Genomic DNA, 26,125 nt, shown 5'->3' on the forward strand with positions numbered 1-26,125 from the left:
AAGCAGGTGACCAGTGAGTAAAACTCTCATGGATTAAAAGTTAAAAGAATTTCACTTTCTCTCCAAAGCACATTTGCCTACTGTCTGGCACGCACATGTTACAATATGACAGTTTTGCTCCTCTATTTTTGAGCACCCAAGTTTATTACAGGGGATTGCACATGCAAGTAACAGAATCTGGCCCCAAGTACAGTCAAAGGAGAACACTTTCAGGCACCAAATGTGCTTGATCTCACACTGAAAAAAACTGAAAACATTGCAAGTGTCATCCAAACACAAGGATAGAACAGCAGCTCAGTTACTGAGTGATGTGGATTTATACGCTAGGTTTGTAGATTTCTCTCACTATATACAATGACAATTCTGCAGTAAAAACTGACAACTTATGCCAAATAACTGCCTGCCTGATGAAAATAAATCCTATTACACTTCAGAAAATAATGCAAACAATTTTAATTTAATCTAGATACAGGTACTTTATTTACAAATATTTAGATTAATAGCATTTTGTTACATCAAATGAGTACAGCAGTCTGAATAAATCCTGTCACAAAAACATTAAGACCCACTGTAACTAACTTTGGGAATCAGGGTATTGCACCTAAATGAGCCGCAGTCTTTAGTTTGTGATTGCTACCTTATATCCCAATGGGTGGTTTTATTTGTTTTGTTTTTGTAAATATATACACACCAGCAGGTCATGGTCCCTGGGCAGTCACTTGTGATGCAACAGTGTAAGCAAAATGGATCACTGTTTTTAACAAAATATACCAATCTACTCCAGGAATCTTGTTTTTAAAAAAGTTAAACAAAGACAAAAATAAAGATGAGTCCACAAATTAACCAAATCCTATTTTCTGCACATTCCAGTTTTGGCTTTTATTTAACATTGACTATACAGTACTCTGGTACTACCACATGTTTACAACCCAGAAAACTGTAGTTTTTACTTTAGTGTCTGTAAAGAGGGATTTAAAAATGTGTATTTTAAACACAGCAGTTGAGGTGAGTGCATTTTATATAATATACTGAGGTTCACCTTTCATACTTCAAAATAACCTCAATTTCCAGTCTGAACCATAAACTCAACAGAAATCAACCAACAGAACTTAAAGCACTTTGTGGTCTGAAGAACTAAGATTGTTTCCCTTGCAATACAGTATTCTTTCAGTGGCCACACCACCTAGTGCAAAGTAGTAACTTTGTATCAGCACAAACAATGAAACACCATTAGAAACACTGTCCTTTTTACAAAACAATTTATGCCAACAAGACACAAAATAGCCCCTCACTAAGAACACATGGGACATCTTAAATTGTTTCACTGTAGTGTTAAAAATGCACAATTCAAAATCCCTTAACAGCAGACCTGCGGTTCTGGCTATCTGGTTCAGAATCTCACCATTCCAAGAAAAAGGTATAAAAGCTTAAAATGTGCAATAATAAACCCAGCTTTTTTTCTTTTTCTATACAGTAAGGCAAGAAATGCAGCCTGTAATGCAAAACGTTTACAAAGAGAAAAGCAGGTTAGCACACTGTCGATTGCACAAGAACAGTTAAGAAATCAGCAGGTAAGCCACAGTGCAAAGATGGAGCAGAATCTGCTAGTGTTAATCCTCCCACACTAGGAGCTCTTTCCAGCATATGTCCCCAAAACTGCCAGCACCAAAGGGTGGAGCCAGGACTACTTGTGAACTGCAGTCGTATCTATTTCCTTGTGTGAAATGGAAGGGAGTAACATGGTCACATATAGGTCATACTATACAAACTGGTATTTTATACTGTTCCAATGCCAGTAATCAATTTATTTTCTTCATTAAAATAATATACACAGAATGTATTGTTAGTTCGGTTCCTTCAAATTTTATACATATTTACTTTCTGCTAAAGAGATGATAAAAATGGTATAAAAAAAGATAAAGCTATTAATGAAGCACAAGAGAAAAGATAAATGGGTATTTCCCTGTGCAAGGCTAGGACAGAAGCAAACCTCAAGAAAAATGCCACCCATACATCAGGGAATTTAACAAAAACAAAACAAAAGCAGTTAAAGAACCCCTTCTCTATCATCAGAAGTCATTTCACAGCAATGAACTTACTGGTTACAACAGACATACTTGAACAGTTAAAGATGGGGAGAAAGGCTTAAAATACCGTCAAATTAAACCATACAGTGAGACAAAGCCTTGCCAAAGAAAGGGAGGAATAAAAATCATGAAGTCCAGCATCAGTGCTCAGTTTAAATGATGTATTGGTGACATACCTATCACGAGGACAATCAAGGGGGAAAAAAAGTCTAGATTTACCATGCAGGAGAGATTACTCTACTTGCCTTTGATAACCTGATTACAACTAGTTGTTTAGCAGTTTAGTATTGTGTTAAACTGTTTTTACAACAGAGTTTTTTTCTTTCTTTTTAATTAAACCCAGTAAGATGTACAGAAGACAATGAGGCAGTAAAAAGTACTGCTTCCAACAGGCAGAGGTGAAAGGTCAAAAGAGAGCCACGGCAAAGAGGTCACTAGCAGCCACAGCCTTCTCTCTGGGGTTGGGGTTCACTGGTTAGCCGGCCTCCCTGTGGGGCTGAAGGTTTGTGCTGTACACCAGACTCAGCTGCATTCAGATCCAGGCTTCCGTCCTGAATGTTCTGATAGATTTTCTTGGCAGCCTCAAGGAAAGCATCTTCTACATTCTCTCCCCTAAGAGGCAATTGACAACTTTATTCGAGAACCATAGCTTTCTACAAAAGACAAGACATTACACACTGACCTTCCGCTAACCTTAGTCAACTGCAATGATGTCTTCCACTTAGCCACTGTCATCTAATACGAGATTACCAGAAGACTGAGCTAAGAGAACATGGGAAAAATTTTGTGGAAACATATAAACATGGTACTAAGAGCTGTTTCTATAAATCGTATGTAGATAACTATGTGTTCTAATCATTAAAATGCTATACACTAATATACAAGGAAACCTAAGATAGGCCATTTCTATAACAACAGAGGGTATTTCAAACAAAGTATCTCCAAATATGGAACAGTATTCCAGGATTTGTATCAAATAGATAAGGCACTATACCATTTTTATCATGTGATGGTGACATATTCATGCCTAGCCATGTTCACACTTCAGTTCTCTTAGGACTAGCAGTATAGATGAGGCTAAACAAAAAAGAGGTTAGCTTCTCACCACTAGAAAGAATTTTTGGCTTAGTAAATAAAGAACTATGATGGACATGAAATAACAATTAGAAAATGTTAATTATACTTCTGATTATTCTCAGCGAGTATTTCCTTAAGTCATGCTTTTATGAAGTATTAAATGAACAGGTTGACCAAGCTTGAGTCTAATATGCCAAACTCAACCTCAGTTGTAAAAATCACTTTTGAAATGTTAACAAAATTTCACTTATTAACTCGGATTACCTACCACTGGGCATGATCAAGGTACCCTCTTTTAGGTAGAATAACAAAAAATGTAATTTTGAAATGTCAAACAGGAAGCAAAGGGGTATCTGCATACTGTTCTTCCTGCTGTAAGCATCACACATTTATATATTATACATTATGTCTATACATATGTATACATACTATATAATGGCTTCACATATATATGGTTCTACTTTGAGAAATTTGAATGTAATTGAAAATAAGCTACTAATTTAAGCCACACTTACGTTTTTGCACTTGCTTCAAGGAACAATAAGCCTAAAAATAAAATTCAGACTATGATTAGGACATTTCAAAGTAACTCACAAGGGCAGTCTCTTCAGCAACATCTGAATAAAAGTTCCCCATCAACTTTCAGTACTCCAACCACAGTATTTTATTAAAGAAGACAGAAGTTGGAGATAGAGGAAATCTTTACATTGTCATTAGGTAATTGTACCCCAACATGAATCTCAAATAGAAACATTTAATTATTTCCTCATTCTTGAGATTTGAGCAATTTGCATTAAAAAAAATTGTTAAATAACATGCAGTATCAAAATCCCACTTTTCCTTAGAAATTCTCCCAATCGTATCACAAAAAGCCATTAAAAATCTTAAACCCACCATTTTCTTCAGCAAACTGTTTGGCTTCTTCGTATGTAACATCTCTCTGTGCCTCCAAATCTGCTTTATTTCCTATGAGAATTATTACCTAATTTGTGACCAAAAGAAAAACATCTTAAAACAAAAGCAACCATTTAATCAACCATGAAAATTCTGGCCTAAAAAGGAAACCAAGTACTAGCAATTATCCACTAGACAAGGCTACGTAATCAGTTGTTAGTATTATGAGGGATCTCAGCAATCACCCAGGCCAGGGACTGACAGACTTTCTGTAAAGGGGAGAGTACATATTACAGGTTTGTGGGCCTGCACATACATTTTCTTTTTTAACAACCCTTTAAAAATTTTATAAAACATTCTTAGCTTGCAAGCCATTGAAAAACAAATCAGCCCATGAGGCATACCTGGTCTAGGCCAAAATTATGATTTATTTGAGTGAGATTACTAAGGATCCTTGGACAAGCTCCAGGGGATCTGTGAATATACTGAAATTAAACACAAAATGCTATAAACAAGGACATTCCCTGGAAGAGAAGGTTTGTGGCTTTCATCAGGTTTTCAGAAGTTTCTGGGACCCTCAGAAAGTTAAAAAACTTACTAGTTCAGCTCCTTCAGGCTACAGGTAAGGAAATTAATGCTCAAATAAGGCAAAGGGACTTGTCAAAAGTCACTCAGTGAGTCAGTGGTAAGACGGCATTAGAAAGAATCCAGGTAGAAAACCCGAACTGTGACCTTCAGACAGACCTTCAGTCCTGTCCCACACTATCCCTGAGCAGGCCTAAGCTTGTAGCAACTGATAGTCAATGTGTGTCCATGGGGGCAGTGGGGGAGGAGGAGACATATGCAGCGAGTTCAAAATCAAAGGCCAAAAAAAAAAAAATCACATATATCCACTTGGGAATCATCATACAAGTGAGGCTGGGCCAACATTAAAGGCAGCTCTGCAAAGTTCTAAGAAAAAGTTATGCAGCCTTGGGAAACAGAGCTCTGGCCACTGCTGGGGGGGATGGGGGCAGTTATGGATTAACTCTGTCTATATGTAAGCTTATTTGACACCAGTTGGTACGTCCCTCATACCTCTACAAAACACAGGTGATAATCCAGACACAGATACTTTTAGGAATGGATAGTTTCAACTAAAAGGGATTTCTGCCATTAACTTTTTTTCATGTGAAATTACAGTCCCTGGGTCATAAATGAGGCAGGAAGGACATAGCTAATTTATTATTTTACTCCTCTGAAGACCCTCTACAATGATTTTCTTTAACATTTTAACTGAAGTAACTAGAATCCAGCAGCTTATGAAGAAGAGGAGGGAGGACCTATATACCTTTCACCAAGCTTCCCTAATAGTAGCATCTTACACACTTGTAGTACACTCTCAAAACCAGTTAACTGACACTGGTACCGTCTACAGCCCTTATTCACATTTCACCAGTTTTACATGCTCTCATATCTTGTATAGTTTTACACAATTTTATTGCAGATACAGACTTGTGTCACTACAATCAAGATACAGCACTGTTCCATCACAACAAGGGAACTGCTTTGTGATGCCCTCATTAAAAGTCAGCTCATACTTCTCACACCCTCCACCCCCAGTGTTAACCCCTGGCAACCACAAATCTCTTCTCCATCTCCACAATTTTGTCTTCTTGGGAATGTTTTATTAATGGAATCATACACTATATTTTTGAGACTGTTTCAATCAGCATAGTGTTTCTGAGATTCATCTATGCTGCTACATGTATCAATAATAGTTCAACTATAGCTGAGGAGTATTCCATAATGTGAATATATCCATACAAGATTGTTGACCCATTCACCTATTGATGGCTATCTATCAAGGTTGTTTCCAGTTTTTGACTACTGCAAATACAGCTTTAAAATGAACATTCACCTATACAATTGTATGTACACCTGCAGTGTACTTAATGTGATAATGGTATGAAAGCTCCAAGCAGCCCCTGGCATAGTCAACAAACCATATGTCAACCCTCAGTACCATTCCACTGCTATTCCCTGATAAAAGCCAACCTCACCACTGATTACATACTTACTGAACCAGGTGTCTGCCAGGTGCTGGGGTACAAAGCTAAGTAAGACGCAGCCTTGTTCTCAAGCTCAGAGTCAGTCACAGCTCGGTGCCTTTCCTCATTTGCTCCTGGAATACCCTCAATAACATCTACTGAAAACTTATCCCTAAAGTCCCAGTTCAAAAACACTTCCTATGTAAAGCTGGTTTCTCCAGAAGGCACTGCTCATCCTGGGCCCTTCCAGCACTGCACCAGTCACACTATTTCTGACTCATGTTTCACTCTGCTTTCCAGCATAGCTATTTGTATATACTGGTAATCTCCTGGCTGGGCTATAACCTTTTGTGGGCAACAGACCCACATTTCATCTTTGTATACTGCACAGTCTAGCATTGTGGCTGGCCTTTAAAATCTCAGTCTGGCTAAGAAGCTAATTTTTTAAAGCATGCAGAACTCTTTGTTTTTAATTAAAATTTTATTGAGATAATTGTGGATTCATATGCAGTTGTAAGAAATAATACAGACAACTCACTTGTACACTTTGCCCAGTTTCCTCCAATGGTAACATTTTATGAAACCAATGTACATAGTAGTTCCCTTTTAAAGTGAGTTTCAGATTTCAGTCTCCACCTGACATGATATCACCACCCCATTCATTGTTTGTTTTTTTAAACCACAAATATGAACAAAATCCAAGTATAAGATGTGAATTCTGGGGTAATTAGTACTGAAAAGAATGTTAAATTTTCTTCAATTAAAGAAAAAAGATTCTCTCATTTTCAGTACCCAAATATAAACTCCCACTAGCAAATAGCTTTTGTATTTGAGTTAGCTTAGATCTTAAATCTTCTGTATAATAGGTGTCATTTAACTTACAGTATTTGGATTGGTGAGATTCCTTGCATCTGTCAACCAGCTGCTTAAGTGGTTATATGTACTTCTTCTGCAAAAATTAAAGTTTACATTGGTGACTGCCACATACAACTGCCATTTCCGTAGGAAAAAAAAAGAAACTTCAATAAATGTTTAAGATACATACTTTAATCAACAGAGCCAAAAAAAACATTTTGCTTTGACTAGACTGCCACTCTAAAGAGTAACAATTGTGGAATACAAACACATATTTCTCAAAACTCAAGCCAAGCTATTAATTTTAAATAAATAACTCAATATCCAACAACTTCACTAATTACTTAACATCAGGAGCTAAGCTGTTCGTTTAAAATTTTTAAAGCACAGACATAAATAGACCAAAAAGCAAGTAAGGAACAACACAGAAAATTGATGGAAAGCAATTCTGATGTCAGAATTTCTAAACTCAGGTAAAAATTTAAATTATTTTGAAATCATCCAGATTTTCAATTGCAAAATGGGGACAAAATATTACCAAAATGCCTAACCAATGACACATTCAGTGGAAAATATTTTTTCATCTGCCGTTAAATTTTTCAAATTAGAAACCAAGATAGTTACACCACTGTAGGCTGGTATAAAATTCACCTTTCCTTCAAGAGAAAGCTAACTATACATAACAACATAAAAACTGGCTTAAAAAAGATTTTTAATACATTTGACTGGATATTCAAGTCCACAGATATCAGAGAACAAGTTTATCCTATCTTTGGACCTTTATTTACCAGCAGCTAAATCATTCTGGGTTTCAAGATTGCCCTATTTCTTCACTTTCTCCCAGCAAGGGTTAAAAGACTCATAGGCTCGTTTGCACTAGCCAGGAAGCCCGACAGCAAGCAAATACGAAGAATTTACAATATTATACAGAGTATAATACTAATATTAATCAGACTTACCAGAGGTATCAAAGTTTTTGCAGGTTAAAAATGTTTGATTTACACAGACTCAAGAACATTAATCCATCTTACTTACTTAACAGATAATGAAACAGAAGCCCACAAAGATTTTAAATGACTTCAGAGCCGGCCTAGAACCTTTTGTATGTACGCATCGTGTCTTAAAGTATTTCCAGTTTAGCCTTATGAATATATTCCATAATCCCCAACTGCCAGCACTGATATAAAATTGAATATTCCAAACAACTGTTTCACAGTTGGAACTGGAAAGAACACCTTACTCAAACTTTTTACTGTGCTATATCATTCTATACAAAAATCACCACTGACTTGTCAAAAAAGATCACATAAATCAAAATAACTTTTCCCTAATATTTAAAAAATTCCTAGTCAAATATCACTTTTAAAAAGCACAAGCCTTGTTCCTGTTCAGTATTTGTGGTACTGACATAGCTTGCTTTTACACAACGGATATATCTTCCTTTGTGCACAAAACTTCGAATAACAAGTCTGAAAATATTTATACCAGTTTTGATGTATTTTAAAATGTCAAAGCTGGCAGTAAGAATGAATTACAAACTGCCACCACTTTGGTAAAGAGAAAAATCTACACGTTCTTCATAAGTGTCAAGATCATATAAACCATACTGTTTACATGTACTGTAACCTCTGCTAATGGTTCTGGAAATTGCTTTATTAATTTTAAATTGCCATCATAATTTCAAATCTATAAGTACAGTATCATTCAAATATTCATTAATTGGTGGTACTAGTTGCTTAAGAAAAAGCTAAAATTTCCCTAAGTTTTGGTGTTGGCATTAGATGTATCAAACAAACTGCCATGATAAGCTATGCTGCCAATTTAGCAAAGTACTCTATAATAATCAGGATTAATGCCAAGAATAAAATGTTAATTAATAGGGGAAGAAAAGGGGAAAAAATCAGTATCATTGTTGCAACATCAATGTCACTAGGAAGTATCACTGAGTCAAGAAAGCACCCATCTAAAGCCTACAGCACCTCTTCCCACTAAGTTTTATTGGGATATAAGGAACATATCTTAAAGTTCATCCTTTTAAAGTATACGGTGTAGTGGTTTTAGTAAATTCACGAAGTTGTACAATGACCACCACTATCTAACTCCAGAACATTTTCATCACCCTAAAGAGAAACACCACAGCAGTTAGCACTCACTCTCCATCCTCTGGCAATCTACTTTCTTGTCTCTATGAATTGACCTATTCTGAGTATTTCATACAAATGGAATTATATAGCATGTGGCCTTTTATGTCTGGCTACTTTCACTTAGCAAAATGTTTTTGAGATTTATCCACCTTAGAGTACATATCAATGTTTCTTTAACAGTTTAATTATGTTTCACTGTATGGATATACCACGTTCTTATCCATTTATCAGTTGATAGACATTTGTGCTGTTTCCAGCAGAAGTACTTCTGATGACTTGAACAGACAAAAATTTTACCCAAAGTATTTACTATTCTTAAAAGATATGTTTAAAAGAAAAATGTACACATGTATCATAATGTACACCTTACACTTACACAATGTTCCATCAAGTACATCTCAATAAAGCTGGGAGAAAAAGAATACACACACCAAAGAGCAAAACAAACTACAACACTACAGGTTGATACACTCTAAGCACATATCACTACATTTCAATTTTATTAATAATGCATGGAGTTTTTAATTATGCGACATTTTCAGGAATACATTCCTCATAAAAAGCTGTCCTATACAGATGGCCAGATTCTTTAGCAGCCTTTACACAAAACTATACTGATCACATTACCAGCTGCCTGGCTGTATACTAAGCAGGCACTAAGGTTGTTTCACTCTGTTTTGCTGAGATCACCCAATTCTAGAATTCAGTGAAACTTCAAGTATTGTAATTATAGCCAGCCACTACCTTCATTCTAAGGCAGCTTTTCCCAAAGTGTGTTCCTTAATAAAATAAACTTGTTAGGAAACACCAAAAGAATTTCTTTACTGAAGTACTTCTTAGGGTCCTAATATGCTAATATGCACTGCAGTGTGACTCAAGATGAAACAGTATAAAGCATTTCCCAAAAGAAAATATGCTTTTAAGTCTATCACTTGGTCCCACTCATCCATCCCAACCCCCACAAAAAAGCAAGACAAGGGTCCCAGTGCTTTAGACTGGCACTTTGCATGAAAGGTGATTGAGCATATTTTCTAACTTACAGTAGACAAACAGCACAGAGTTTAATGAAGTGTCACAATTTTCCATGTTTTCTGAAGTCAAACATTTACAGCCAGTTTTGTTACTTTGTAGCAAGTGCTTTGAGTTTCCAGAAATAGCTGAGTTGAAATCAATTTAATCTTGCTACATGAAGTTTTGTAAGCACTTCAATTCATTTTAGGACAAAAAAGAATTTAAGTAAATTAACAATTAAATACTCAAACACCTTCAGATACACCAGCATCTCCTAAAGTTTTTCTTTCAGTCAGACTCACTTCCAGAAAAGGATCTTGACATGTTATATCAAGTAGTACACAGCAATTTAGATAAGAAACCATAAAACCCAAATAAGCTCATTTATACTCACACAATTACAAACTAAAGAATGCCTAAACCAAGAAATCGGTAATAAAGAAATCACACTGCTGACAGATTTCTTTTTTCAAGTACGAAGATTGAAAAATTATTCATCTCTTACCTAGTGATATCATACACCATAAGCGCTCCCGCAGCTCCTCTGTAGTAGCTTCGTGTAACAGCCCTAAACCTCTCCTGTCCTGCTGTATCCCAAATCTGCAGTTTGATTTTTTGGCCACTAACTTCAATTATTCTTGTACCAAATTCAACACCAATTGTGTGAGGACAATCAGCCATAACTGTTGAGGAGGAAAAGAAATATAATATAATATTCCAACTTCCAGAAAGTTTCAAATTAAGACCAGTGGGGAAAAATTCACTGGATAACCAAGTGACTTATTAATGCCTGTAAGCTATAAACAGACTAAAGCTAGCACCAGAAATAATTAGCAAAACCCAGAAAAAAGAAGTGACAAAAAATGTGCCTAGACTAGAACAGGAGGTCAGTAAACTTCTGTAAAGACTCAAATAATAAATATTTTAAGTTTTGTACCAAAAGGTCCGTCACAACTACTCAAGTCTTCTGCTGATGCAGAAAAGCAGCCATAGACAGTGTGTAAAAGGGGAGCAGTCGTGTCCCCATAAAACTTTATTTACAAAAACAGGCAGTGACTAGATTTAGGCTATTGTTTATTGACTCCTGGACTAAAATAATCTGCTAATTACAAATAAAGATTTTAATAAACTCTTCATAATACCATCACTATACTACTTAGCCTTCTGACAATCATTACATATGACAAATCAGTCAATGGTTCTAGGAATTGCTAGTCAAACATATTTTTATCCTGGAAAGTATTATCAGTATCTCAGAGCAAATCATCATGTTTAATAAATGTATACTTATAACTGCATATTGGCAAACTATATACATCTAATCCAAAAGGACAAGTTTATAAGTCCTTTCCTTATAATAAGGCCACTGAAAACCTAATCCCACTATTCTCTTGTGTAAGTACACACAGACTACTGGATGTTCCATAAAATGTTACATTAAGCCAAAAAAAGCCATAGAAATAATTTCAACTGTATAGAAATAATTTTAACTATATTAGACCTACCAGTTACATAAAATAAAATGACCCTTTCCCCTACCAGCTAAAACAGATCTGTAGTTTGAATCTTAATCAACCAGTCATGAATGTGGAAAGAATTCCATTTTAAGTATTTCCAACATATTATTATATCTAGTTAAAAAATTGTACATGCATCCCCGAATAAGATAATTTCCATAACGGAAAGTCAAGAGAATAAAAAGATTTATTTAAATTTGACATAAAGCATACATTTTTAAAAGTTAAGTTTTTACCATCAAATAATCAGAACAAGTGAGCCAAATTTAGTATGGCATATAAAAGTCAGAACTCTACACATGCAGGTATATTTCATTTTATCTGCACCATTTAAAAAAAGAAACCTAAAGACAGAAGAGCATAAATAAAGGTTATATTCAAATGCACAGAGTACTCTGAAAACAACACTTTTTAAAAGGTAGGAAAGTGACAATGAAGAATTTACTGATGCTTTACCTTATATATTGAACTTACATTTCTTTTCTGTAAATTGATGAAGCAAGCAAGATTTTCCTACTCCCATGTCCCCTGTTTAAAAAGAAGTTTCAAGCAGCAATTACATTTCTTACTTATGATCATATGCAATGACTGCTACACCCCTTACCATAACACACCACAAATTTCTGAGACATTTAGAAAAGTTGTATTTCCCTAATTAATAATGAATTCAAAAGATCCTACAGAGCTGTTTCACTGTGATGTATAAACTGACTATCCCCAACCTTCAGCAGTGATAGAATGTTTGTAAATTATGTTAATAAACAGCCCCAGCACAAAAATGCTTTTTAACAGAGAAACTCTGTAATAACATTTTTTACTTTGAGCTGTTTCAAAGTTTTGTATTATTTTTTCCTTAACCCATGCATGAAAGCAGAAGACTCCTAGGAGTGACAAAAAGGGCAGCATATAATAAGAAATAAGTTTTGGAAGCTTGATGCACTAGATCCCATCTTATCCCATATTTCTTGTAGCATTCTACAGAAGAAAAGAACGTGCATTACATGAAAACCGTAACAGAACAGATGTCATTTCTGACCTTACTGCAGCAATTGAACCCGTAGTGAAATCAGAATTACAATACAGTCACATAAGCTCAACATTAAACCAAACTGATCTAATAAGAAGAAATAACTGAAAAGTATATGTGTTTTCTCAACTGTGCTTTTACAACTATACATGGATAAACAGCACTTTTAATTTGAGCAAAATCTTCAAACAGGGAAAAACCACCAATATTCTATTTTATGTATATTACACAATTTTTTCGAATCAATGTTCTCTATCAATTTTGGGAATCAAGGGGGTTCTGAAAGTTTTCATGGTATTTTTGGAAATACATCAGCAGTTCTAGGAAATTCTCATTCCCAGTATTCTTAAGCTTTTAGGCAGCCCTCAAGAACAACCAATATCACTTCAACAGGTACCCAGCACTGTATTAATGTAGGTATCCAGGACCACAGTGCAAAAGGTACACTGTTAATACAAAAATAAATCTATTTAAAAAGCTTTAATTTTGCAGTAAGAAAACCATTCATTTCTTCTGGAGTGGTAGACTAAGTATTTGGATAGAAAAATTTTGTATATTAACCTTTGTACAGCAAGAGTATAAGTTAAATAAACTTACCAATAATAATATATTTAAAGATGTAAGAGTAGTTGTATGGTGCAGTTGCCATGGTGGCACTAAAAACAAAGAAAACTCTGTTACTTCAGAAGAAAAGTATACATTAAGTTATCAAAGCTGATCACTGCTATCCTTTAAAGATTTAAAAACAATGCACAATGATTATAAATAAAATGTTGGTTACAGTAAGAATAAAACTGTACTTCCCAAACTGATCAAACATACAAATTCTCTTGGATGGAACACTGCTTTAACATTCTCCTGTATTAGAAATATAAGAAACCATTCTATCAAAACAATTTCAAATTTCACTTTAGGAAATATCCAGTAAGAATGTTACTCTAGAAAATTTCAAACAAGGAAATCTTTATAAATTTAAGTTAAACATCATTATTAATAGTCCTCTTTCCCCTGTAAGGTCCCCATCCCTATTAGGTGATCAAGTAAATTACTGATGGCCTGCTTATTCAGAATTCTCTGATTTTACAGTAGAATATTATAAAAAGTAACCACTAACATAAATACAAATAACTTTTCTGACTGACTCTACTTTCAATCACCGGTTAACACAGCATCCTAAGAAAGAACAATCATTTCTAAACCAAATTAGTAACAGAATTAGAAAGAGCCATATGAAAGCATTCTTACAGATTCAAAAATAAGGTCAATTGGCAGTTTCATATGGCTCAGACTAATAAAGGATTTAAAGATTAACAATACACAAAATGCCTACTATATACTATTCTAGGAGCTGAGAAATAATGGGATAAAATACTGCTTGTGGTTGTAAAATTCAAAGGTTCAGGTATTAGAAGATGTTTCAAAAGATCAATACCCATTTCTTAACCTTAGACTTAAATCTAAAGAATTCTAATTTCTTTCCTACTTTTAATAACTTAAAAAAAGACTCTTCAATTTATTTAAATGAATGCCCTGAATGTGTCAGACACTGTGCTAGGTGCTAGAGAAACAAGAGGTGAACTCTAATACTGGCAGTAACTTTCAACAAAATTTATTTTCAAACCTGTTCACAGCTTAAGGAAAGAAAAAATTATACATATACATATACACATACATATATGTATGTATGTGTATATGTATATGTATAGATATAGATATATAAATAAAAAGGTTTAATCCCATTTTTAAAAATTTGATTTCCAGTATTTATTTTTCTGGTTTTTACTGTTTTGACCAACTGTCACATTATACAAGCCAAACATCTCATATGACTGGAGAAATTCATTTACTGAAATTATTACCTTACTATATATATTTCAAATAAAATTTCTATGTAACTAGTAAAATCTAACCTACAGAAAAAGAGTAATTTCAAGTAAGTGAATTATTATTATCAGGAAGCTGTTAAATTATTAGTCAATCCCTTCACACAATAGTCTTCTCACTTAGCTGTATGAATTACATTTGATGCCCCGCTACCCATTCCAGCTTAACTGACATGTTGTAACATATTTATAATTGGCATCACTGAACTCCCTTAACCAGTTCTTTCAGAAAAGGGAGTTTTTCTTAGATTAACTCTGATTTGGAACATCATCATAATTTGACTCCCTTTTTTCCCCGACACTGGAGACTCAACACTTAAAAATCAACTTGGTCCTAAGGCTAAAACTGGTCTGCAATATTCACCAGATCTCTGAACCAGATCCCAAACACAAGGAAAAATATAATTTCTCACAATAAAAATGAGATTTAAAGATTATTAACTTTTTAACCTGCATTCCGACAACTCTTTTCTTCTAATTAATTTTTAACTTCTCTTTTAAACTCCTCTTTCCCCAAACTTTGGGAAGAGAGTAATTTATTCACTTTAAATTGCTGTTTCTTTCATGGCTTTCCTCTTCTGATTTTTTTGGTTCTTTCCACTTTATTATATTAAAACTATGTCCTCTAACAATCCCAATTTTTACTTGAAAAGCTATATAGGCAAATCATGAAATTATAACCCAATTCTAGTTATCACACAAGCATTCATTAAATATCTACTGAGATGACTAATTTTGAAGAAAAAATTTTTAATTACCAAGCATTAAATGAAATAAGTCAGAGAAAGACAAATATTGTATGATTTCACTTATATTGTCGAATCTAAAAAAACAAAACAAAACAGAAATTGACTCCTAAACACAGAGAACAGACTGGCGATTGCCATAGGGGAATAGGGTGAGGTAATGGTGAAATAGGTGAATGGGATAAAGAGGTACAAAATTACAATTGTAAAATAAATGAGTCACGGAGATGACAGTATAGACAATATAGTCAATAATATTCTAGTATCTTTGTATGTTGATAGATGGTTACTACAATTACTGTGGTGTGCATTTAGTAATGTACAGAATTGTTAACTCACTATATTGTATACCTGAAACCAATATAACAATGTATATCAACTAAATTTCAATTTAAAAAATGAATGAAATTACTAGGCATTAATTAGTATGAAATACTTCCAAATAAAAAAGAACAATAACTATTTCAGATTGAATACCAGAACCCCGTTTCCACCTGAGCACACAATTTACTGGATCAAGTTTGTTCAGAATTAACAAATAAAAACGCTGAAAGCAGAATTAAACTTCCAATTTCAGTAGACAATGAGAGCAGAAAATACCTAGCACTAGAGCCACCAACACTCACAACAGTTCCTTTCTTTCTTATTCTAAAGGTAACATACTAGCTAGGTTTAAATACACTCCCATAGTTAACTGACAACATTCACTCAAAACTACATATTTGCAGTAAAAATATATTCAAATGGCCCCCTTTAATATTAACCTTGTTTAATACTGCTTTAACAAAGGATTTCTCAACCTCATTTTTTGAACATGAAACATACTACGGTTAAGATGAGGAATACATTTTTAACTAGTATTGGAAAGGGAAAAAAAAGTTTTCCCCCTATTACTTAAGGATGTTTTTGCTTTACTCTGAGAACTCAAAAGTCAAAAAGAAAAAGGGGGTGGGAGTGGCAGAAGGAAGGGACATTGCTGATAGGGTTCAAACACTAAATAAAAACTGGACTCCACTCAACACTATAATCTCTACTAATTAAAAAACTTTCATAATATTGTGTAACTTGTGCACAGCTACTGGTATGACTATAATGCACTTTCTTCCATATTTTACAAAAAGCATCTGAATAAAGTTCTCACGCAAATAAGATATTTTAATACCTCTGATGTCCCTAAAAAAAAAAAATACTACATTCAGAACAACAAGCATCATTAAATACATGATGAACAACTTTTAAACTAATAACAAACACAATCATTATAGTTATCATTTATTGGGCATTTAATATATACAACCGGGCAATGTACTAAATACTTTACATGCGATCTTATTTAATCCTTACTACTACACCCTTATAAAACAGTATGAGGGAAGACTCAACAGGTAAGTAACATGCCCACATCAAACAGCCAAGCAGTCAAGTCTATACTGAAACTAGCACTGTTCAGACTACAGAGAAACACCTCTTCAACACTATACTATCCTGCTTCCTCCACAATTATTAAATGTACCATAACGGGACAAATGTACCATAGTGGTACTTTGGGATGCAAATCTTTCTCAGTTCACTCAGTTGGCTCTAATTTAATATTCCAAATAAGGAGTATTAAATAATTACATTCAGAAGATGCACTGTGATCAGGATCTATAGATATGGATAAATGACAATATCAGAAATAGTAATTTATGTATCTACTTACAAAAAAAGTTTCTTAAGGTAACAAATATTTGAGAGTAAAACGTGTTGCTTTTCCTTATGTTGTCTTTTTAAACTCTTACTTAACTTTTACAACTCTTCACAGTCCTTATCATTATGTCCACATAAAAAGTGAAGAAACTGAGGTTTGGAGAAATTCACTAATTTGGCTGTGTTACAAAGTCAGTACACGGTAGAGCTGGAACTTGAACCTAGGACTGATAACAAAGAACATGATTTTCTCTACCTAGGGTAGTTTATTAAAGGCATACACATGTACATTGATAAAAGCCAACAATCAAAATCAGAGAGAGATGGATGATATTATACTGAAAATTTAGGGTAACAGCTCTACTATCAGTGCATGTAAAATTTAGCTCTAAACTTCCTGGCTGTCAAGAGAAATGTTACTAAATGCATATTAAACACTAATAATCGTTGTGTGGCACCTTTCAAACATTAACTATTCTTAATACTGGCTTTAACAAAGGATTTCTCAACCTCATCTCTTGAGTATGAAACATACTACCATTAAGGTGAGAAGTATATTTAAAAATGGGGTATGCTTTCGCATAAAACTCTGCAATGTACTTTTTATCACTTAACAAAATAATGGGTCTATTTCCAGGCCAATACATACAGGATCAAAATGGTTACTAAATGTATATTAAACACTAATGGTTGTGCCAAATACAGAATCACCTGGTCTCCATATGAATCAAATACCTTTCTGAATGAAATGTATAAATTACTAGTTTTGATATGTGCAGATACCAATGTGAAGGTAGGCACTTTCATACTCTGCTTGTGGGATTCTGAATTGCCACATCATTTTGGAGAAGTAATCAATGTATTTTAAAATCTTAAAGATAATCCAAGTCACCCTTTGACCAAGAAACCCACTTAGAAGTAGCTTACAGAAACTAAAAGCTTCAGTCCATAAGGTTACAGGTGCAGTGCATTTAATGCAGCAGTTTTACAGCAAAAATCTGGAAACAATGTACACTCCCATTAACAGGGAAATACCTAAAATGAAGTATATTCTGTATTATGAAATATTATGCATCTATTTTAAAAACCGTTTAGGTTTATATGTGTTAACCTGGAAATATACTCATGACTTTGTTAAGTGAAATTAAAAAAAAGCATTCTGCCAAGTTTTATGCAATAGCATATCTCACACAGACACATGCACACACACTCTCAATCCTATATGCTTATATGAAAGGATAAATGCCAAATTGTGAAAAATGAATACAAGGGCTGAGAAAAGGAAAAGGGAAGGGGGAAGGGGGAAATTATTAATTTCCTTTACATATACCTGTATGCACTAACAGTATGAGCATTTACCACAATCATTGGTAATATTCTAAAATAGTCAGAGTAGAGAAAATAAAGGACCATTAAATATTTCTGAAGTATTTTTGTATATAATTCTAATACAAAACAAGTTAAATAAACAAAAACAAAAAACTCCCATTCATAATATTCTCAACATTACTTTCACATTTATCAATAATATGGGGAACATCAAATTAGGTCAATCATATGATCAGCCTGAAAAAACACCCCAATAATCATGGGTATTTTCTGTTTTCTTATAGTTTGGCTCCTTACTGTGTTCCTTAACTTATGCACTGTGTCTGACTAATCCTTTCACAACTGTTATAGCTAGTTTATGCTACTCTTTAGAACATGTGATGTTACTGTGTTTTACATAACAACACAGGAAAAAAAGCAGCCCACTAAATATTCCAGGTGATTTAAATTCTGATCCTCTTTGTTAAAATCAGGTTTTTTTTTTTTACACACAAGACATTTTGTTAAAAACACCAGAGCCAAGATAGCTTGCTTTTGTGATTCCAATATAAAAATATTTGTTGAGCACCTACTAAACACAAAGTCTTGTGCTCAGCTTCACAATATAGCATGAATTTAAAAAAAAAATTGTCCCCTGCCTTCATGGAACTCAAGAACAAAGCATTTTGATTTGCTAACAGACAAACTATCAAGTGAACACAAAACTTCAGCAGGTAGCCTAATAATCTAATCTAATAAAACGAGTGGTCAATTTCCTTTCCCGTTCCTCAACGGTAAGGCAACCTTTGAAAATAAGCTGCCCATTTCTGAGACCCACTTAAAAAGAAAATCTTACTTTTGACTGGACATTTAAATACCATGTTTAAATGTAAATTAATAACATGAATAAGAAGATATATTGGAATCTTTAATGTGTCAAGAGCAAAACAAAATTTTCTGGCTAATTATGACAGCATGCTATGACTATTAAATAAAGTACTCCAATACTGCACCTCTGTTCATAGAAGGAAAGGGCTCAAAGAAAAATAAATAACCCAAACCCTGCATTTACTACTACAGGTAAAAGGATTAGTAATCGTGAAAAACTTACTGATGAAACGGCATGTTTGAGATTTGCTTCAAAATACTATGGTTGAGAGGATACAGGTCTATGTAACTTAAACTTTTAGGACTGATCACTATTGTCACTAGTGATGGGTACATATGAACGCTGAAGATACTACTCTATTTTATATATGTTTAAAATTACCTAGAGTACGTTTTTTAAAAAGTAAACACAGTATCTTTGATGCCTATTTGTGCACTGCTGTTTACAGCCACGCCTAGCATTTTTAATGTCTCAAATTTTTTTAAAAAAATGAAACATCTCTTTGTAGCTCTAGTTTTAACATTTTGCCTTAAGTTTCTTAATAGTACAATATCTAAGATTGTGCAAATATATTTAATACTGATAAAAACAGTTTAAGAGCACTCCAAATTCTGTTGCAGAGCTGAAGTATGCAACTATTATGTTTAACATGAAATATAAAAAGAAAAAACTTTAAAATGTAGCTTTCATTGTAAGGAAATTTTTAGGTTATTAGAATCTAAAGATTTTACATCTTTACAATAACTGCCATTTATTGAGGGCCTCATATATGCCAGCTACTTCATAAACAATCTTTAATCCTAAAAACTCATTCTGCAGATTAGGAAACCAGCTCTGAGGGGTGATATACCCATGTTTATATACTACTAAAGGGAAAGCTAAGATAAAGACTCAGATTTAAGTCTACAGCTTTCCAAAGCCATGCTTCTTCTCATTTATTCAACAAATATCAAACACTACTACATGTCTGGCACTGTTACAGGCAATGGGGCACTTACTATATGCCAAGCAATGTGCTAAAGACTTTTAATCCCATTTAACCTTCACAACTCCAAAATGTAGAAACAATTATCCCCTGTATTAGATAAGGACACTGAATCTGAGAGGTTAAGTAACTGGCTTAAGGTCACTTAACTAGAAGTGGCAGTACTGGAGTGGGAACCCTCCAAAGCTCTTAACCACTACATGCCTGAAGACATGACCAACTAAAAGAGCCTAAATGAAGCAGAGCTCAGAAAAATTTTGGAAAGTCTTGGAGGAAGGGGGAGTGGGAGCTGGATTACTGCAAGGTCAAATTTGTCTTCAATAACCACATTTAATAAAAAGCAGAGATGACAGTATTGAAATGGCAGTAAACTTTGTAAGAGTTCAGGTGGGCTCCAATACTTGCTGTGGGACAACGAGGAAAGCATTTGCCCTTTGGGAACCCCAGTTTCTTCTTCAAATATAAAATGGAAACCTTGCCATCTCTCCTTTGGGGTTGTGAGATTAAGGACTGACAGTGCAGGGGCTGACACTGTAGACTTTGGGTTATAAAGGAGTTATCAGCCGTCATCCAATGCAAACACAGGAAGAAAGGAATTAAACTGTAGGTACATTTAAAGTGGTCAATGTCTGTAATCCTGGAATAACCTGAGTGTTAGAGAAAATACCAGGCACAGTGTAGGAAAGGACAGATTGTAGGTACCATCATTAACCAGCCACATCACAACTTCAAGGCTGTTTCCTCACTTGTAAAATGGAGATAACTCTACTTATCACCAAGGGCTCCGCGGAGCAAGAATAACTTGTGTGAAGACACCTAAATCTGTGTCTGACACACGGTGAAGTGCAAGCCACTGAAACACGCTGGTTTCTTCTGCTTTTCTTAAAATCTGTAAATGCCAAAAGTTTTTGTCTTCTTCATCATTTCTAGATGCTACCTATGCTCGGCGGTGTCACAGGCCTTAGGGACCTCAGCCAAGCCAGAACCTCGCAAGCCAGACCCACAGACCCCCTTACACAGCCTGAGTCCACCGTCTACCCACAAGAACACCGGAGCTCCTACAAGATGCCGACGAGGCTGCGAGCGCTGCCTTTTGCCCTCAGACGGCCTGCGGGCCGGGCAACGCCAGGTCTGGGGCTCGGGGGCTGCAGGGCGGCGCGGCCGGCGTGGATGAATACCGCGGGGGTGGTGTGCGGCCGAGAACCGCAGCAGGGAGCGAGGGGCCTGCGGGAGGTGCGAGTCTGCCCGGCCCGACCAAGGAGGCGGGAACGGCGAGGCCGAACACACCCTTCGCCGCACGCCGCGAAGTTCTCCGCTGGGCGGCGAGGCCCAGAGGCTCCGGCGGGCGCAGTGCAGGGACCCCGCCGCCCCGCTCGCCGAGTCCTGTCAGGCCGGGCGCCCGCCGCCGACCTCCGGCGCGCCGCGGCCTCACTGGGCCGGGCCCGCGGCCCCGCCCGCCCGCCCGCCCGCCGTCGCCTTCTCCGGCCCTCAGAGGGCCGGGGGGCGAGGCCTCGGCCGGACGGACACTGCGGAAGGCCCGGGTTACCTGGGGGGTTGCTGGTGGCTGGGCAGCTTTCCGAGCAGGAGGGGGGCGTCAGGGCGAGGAAGAGGAGTGCAGGCGCAGTGGGACAGGGGTGGGGGCGGTGGGCCGAGAACCCGGCGGGCAGCGGGCCGGCCGAGGAGGTGCAGAGGCACTAGCGGCAGCAGCGAAGGTAGAGGCGCCTGCTCCTGCGGCTCCCTCAGGATCGTCCTCGGGCAGGTCCAAGATGGCGGCGCTCCCTGCACAGGGTTTCCTGTCACCCTCGCAATGGGCCGGACCACAAAAGAAGGGGGAGGAGGATGCGCGCGCAGCTGGCGGAGCCCGGAAGAGGGTGGCAGGGGCCTGGCCTGCTAGCCACGCCCCTTCCCCAAACCTCCTTGCGGGGCTCGCTGCGCCGCCGCGGAGACCCGCCCCACGGCCCTCTCGCCTGAAGGGGCGGAGGAAAGGGCTGACGCGCAAGCGCAGTAGCGTGTCCTCGGCACCTGGGCAAGTCACTGCGCAGAGTCGCGTAGAACCAGCTGAGGTACGTCTTGCTGGACGCGGGTTGTCGCTCAAAGGGCTTTTTACTATTTTAAATGCCAGCAACTAGTTCTTACTGGATCCAAACTGTACGCCAGTCACTGTGTTAAGCACACATTTACCGCATTCATTCAACATGTATGTATAAACGGTTTGTACATAGCGATGAAAAGGTATGAGCGGTGAACAAGGTCCAACAAGCCCAGGGGGAACATATCCTCAATTTATGGATTGCGAAACTGAGGCTCAGATTGGTCAAGTCACTTATCCAAGATCATTAAGCTAGCAAGTGGCACCTTCTACCCTATGTTTCACCTCTGTCCCTTACAACGTTGCCTTTGACAAGAGGAGAGAGATTGTGACCACATTTTTCACAAATTGTCCACCACCTCACACCTTCCAAATTGGTTGACTAGCATCACCATCCCAGAAAGTTTAGCATTCCTCTGTACGAAGCCCATCATTTTTCGTGGGCCATGGGTACTTTCACCTTGTGCTCGTGGAGATATATAAACATTTTAAGTATAACTTAACGTAAGTATAAACATAATGCACATATGTATATATATTTGCTGTTTGACAGCTGCATTGGTATAGAGATAAATACATTACTGTGGTACAGCAAAACATTTTCTTCCATCTAAACGTTCATTTTTCTCTTGAGATTTTAAAAGAACTTTTTTGTGGGCCCTTAAGAGTACTGTGGGCCTTGGCACTGTGCCTGCTGTGACTAGTGGATAAGACCACTCTGCATCAATTCCCCAAAATGAAGTTCAAGCTGGCTCTTGGCATTCAAGACCTTTCTTTGGATGGTTCTGCCATTGGCAAGTGAGATTTCATCGGAAAACTGTATGGCAGTTTACAGATCTTTTATTTTCAGAGCTGGGTGGGAATGGGGACCTTATCTGCAGCTTAACTAAATGATATGCCATTGCACATGTCACTTGGTTGCTCAGATCCTGTCTTTGCTGCAAAATAAGGATATCTATTTAACATGGGTCCTTGTGAAAACTAAATGAGATAATACATGAGAAATATTTAGCATATTAGAATTTAATTCACAGGAATTTTTATCATGGTTTTACATGATAATCCAATATAAGGTAATATTGAAATCCCAGCCCTATGGGTCAATGCTTCTATTCCTCTATTCTTTAATTCTAACAAGTACAGTTTGTGGTCACAATATACATTTCTAAAATCAAGAAACTTGCCTGTGCTAAATGAAGAAGAAAGCTGGGAACTAATTGCCATTAGTTGTCCAGCTATGAACTTAGGCCTGGCTAGAAAATATCTGTACATCTAATTATCACCTGAATTGAAATTTTAATGATAGCTCACTAATGCTTATTAAACACTTTTTATGTGCCAGGAACTGTCCTAAGATTCATGCATATTTCTTATTTAATCCCTACACATCCTCATGATGTTAGTACTATATCCACCCCATTTTATGAAAGAGAAAACTGTGTCATACAGGTCTAAAATCATATATGTAAAACTTAGCAGTGCTCAAGCATAAATGACTTCAGAGCTCCCATTACTAAGCACCTCTCTATACTTCATCCCTCATTTGCAATTGCAGCACCTTAAATGTAGATTCTTAATTGTAAATCCATGTCAAAGATATTACATTTGATGCAGCACTGAAGGGAAACACTGTTGTGAATGCAGAGTGCCTGTCACAGACTAAGCAATGTTACTAAAGGCTGTAGAAATTGTCAATTCTTGAAAAAGTCACAGAATTTTCAAAGTTAGGAGAGACTGTGTGTGACCAGTTGCAGCATAATTAAGAGTTGTCTATTGGATGCCAAACATCTGTCAGGGTTTCTAGTTAACTTTTTTAAAAAGCTGTTTATGCCGGGCAGAGAAAGACAAATACCATATGATTTCACTTATTTGTGGAATATAAAAACACAGCAAAACAGAATAAACAAGACAGCAGTAGACTCACAGACACTGAGAAGTGACTAGTGGTTACCAAGGGGGAGAAGATGGGATGGGTGTGGAAAGAGTGTAAAGGGGATAAGGGGGCACAATAATTTGCAATCACAATATGAGTTGGTCACAGGGATGGTAGTACAGCATGGAGAATATAGTGAATGATTCTGTAACATCTTTCTATGTTGATGGATAGTAACCACACTAGAGGGGGTGAGGATTTAATAATATGGGTAACTGTTGAACCACTGTATTGTACATTTGAAACCAATATAAGATTGTATATCAACAATACTTCAGTTTAGAACAACACATTAGAGCACATGGACCTAACAGACATCTATAGAACTCTCCACCCAAAAGTAGCAGGATACACATTCTTCTCAAGTGCACATGGAACATTTTCAAGAATAGATCATATACCAGGCCACAAAAAGAGCCTCAGTAAATTAAAAAAAGATTGAAATTGTACCAACCAGCTTCTCAGACCACAAGGGTATGAAACTAGAAATAAATTATACAAAGAAAACAAAAAAGCCTACAAACACATGGAGGCTTAACAACATACTCCTAAATAACCAATGGGTCAACGATCAAATAAAAACAGAGATCAAGCAATATATGGAGACAAATGACAACAATAATTCAACAATGCAAAAATCTGTGGGACGCAACGAAGGCCATGCTAACAGGGAAGTATATTGCAATACAGGCCTACCTCAGGAAGAAGAACAATCCAACATGAGCAGTCTAAACTCACAATTAATGAAACTAGATAAAGAAGAACAAATGAGGCCCAAAGTCAGTAGAAGGAGGGATACAATAAAGATTAGAGCATAAATAAATAAAATTGAGAAGAATAAAACAATAGAAGGAATCAATGAAAGCAGGAGCTGGTTCTTAGAGAAAATAAACAAAATAGATAAACCCCTAGCCAGACTTACCAAGAAAAAAACTGAGTCTACATATGTAAACACAATCAGAAATGAGAAAGGAAAAATCACTATGTATGCCACAGAAATACAAAGAATTATGAAAGAATACTATGAAAAATTATATGGTAACAAACTGGATAACCTAGAAGAAATGGACAACTTTCTAGAAAAATACAACCTTCCAAGGCTGACCCAGAAAGAAACAGAAAATCTGAACAGACCAATTACCAGCAACGAAATTGAACTGGTAATCAAAAAACTACCCAAGAACAAAACTCCTGGACCAGATGGCTTCACCGCTGAATTTTATCAAACATTTAGTAAAGACCTAATACCCATCCTCCTTAAAGTTTTCCAAAAAGTAGAAGAGGAGGGAATCCTTCCAAACTCATTCTATGAGGCCAGCTTCACCCTAATACCAAAACCAGGCAAAGACACCACAAAAAAAGAAAATTACAGACCAATATTCCTGATGAACAGAGATGCAAAAATACTCAACAAAATAATTAGCAAAATGAATTAAAAAATACATCAAAAAGATCATCCATCATGATCAAGAGGGATTCATCCCAGGGATGCAAGGATGGTACAACATTCGAAAATCCGTCAACATCATCCACCACATCAACAGAAAGAAGGATAAAAACCACATGATCATCTTCATAGATGCCAAAAAACATTCGACAAAATTCAATATCCATTCATGATAAAAACTCTCAACAAAATGGGTAAAGAGGGCAAGAACCTCAACACAATAAAGGCCCTATATGGCAAACCCACAGCCAACATACTTAAAAGCAAGAAGCTGAAACCCTTTCCTTTAAGATGGGGAACAAGACAAGGATGCCCACTCCACTTTTATTCAACATAGTTCTGGAGGTCCTCGCCACAGCAATAAGACAACACAAAGAAATAAAAGGCATCCAGATTGGTAAAGAAGAAGTTAAACTGTCACTGTTTGCAGATGACTTGATATTATACATAAAAAACCCTAAATAATCCACTCCAAAACTACTAGATCTAATATCTAAATTCAGCAATGTGGCAG

General features: G+C 36.4%; 1 protein-coding gene across 1 annotated transcript; it reads right to left on the reverse strand.

The window, feature by feature from the left end:
• Nucleotides 1-450: 450 nt before the first annotated feature.
• On the reverse strand, nt 451-21,910 carry RAB14 (RAB14, member RAS oncogene family). Its single transcript, XM_036915485.2, has 8 exons — nt 21,689-21,910; nt 13,240-13,298; nt 12,090-12,143; nt 10,604-10,781; nt 6,971-7,037; nt 4,059-4,146; nt 3,680-3,710; nt 451-2,699 (listed from the first exon to the last, which is right to left on the reverse strand). Exons 2-8 carry the CDS (start codon nt 13,289-13,291, stop codon nt 2,522-2,524), a joined length of 648 nt encoding a protein of 215 aa, XP_036771380.1. The 5' UTR covers nt 13,292-13,298; nt 21,689-21,910; the 3' UTR covers nt 451-2,521.
• Between the last annotated feature and the right edge of the window lie 4,215 nt (nt 21,911-26,125).

This window comes from Manis pentadactyla, chromosome 3 (assembly GCF_030020395.1).
Source record: "Manis pentadactyla isolate mManPen7 chromosome 3, mManPen7.hap1, whole genome shotgun sequence".
Taxonomy (NCBI): Eukaryota; Metazoa; Chordata; class Mammalia; order Pholidota; family Manidae; genus Manis; species Manis pentadactyla.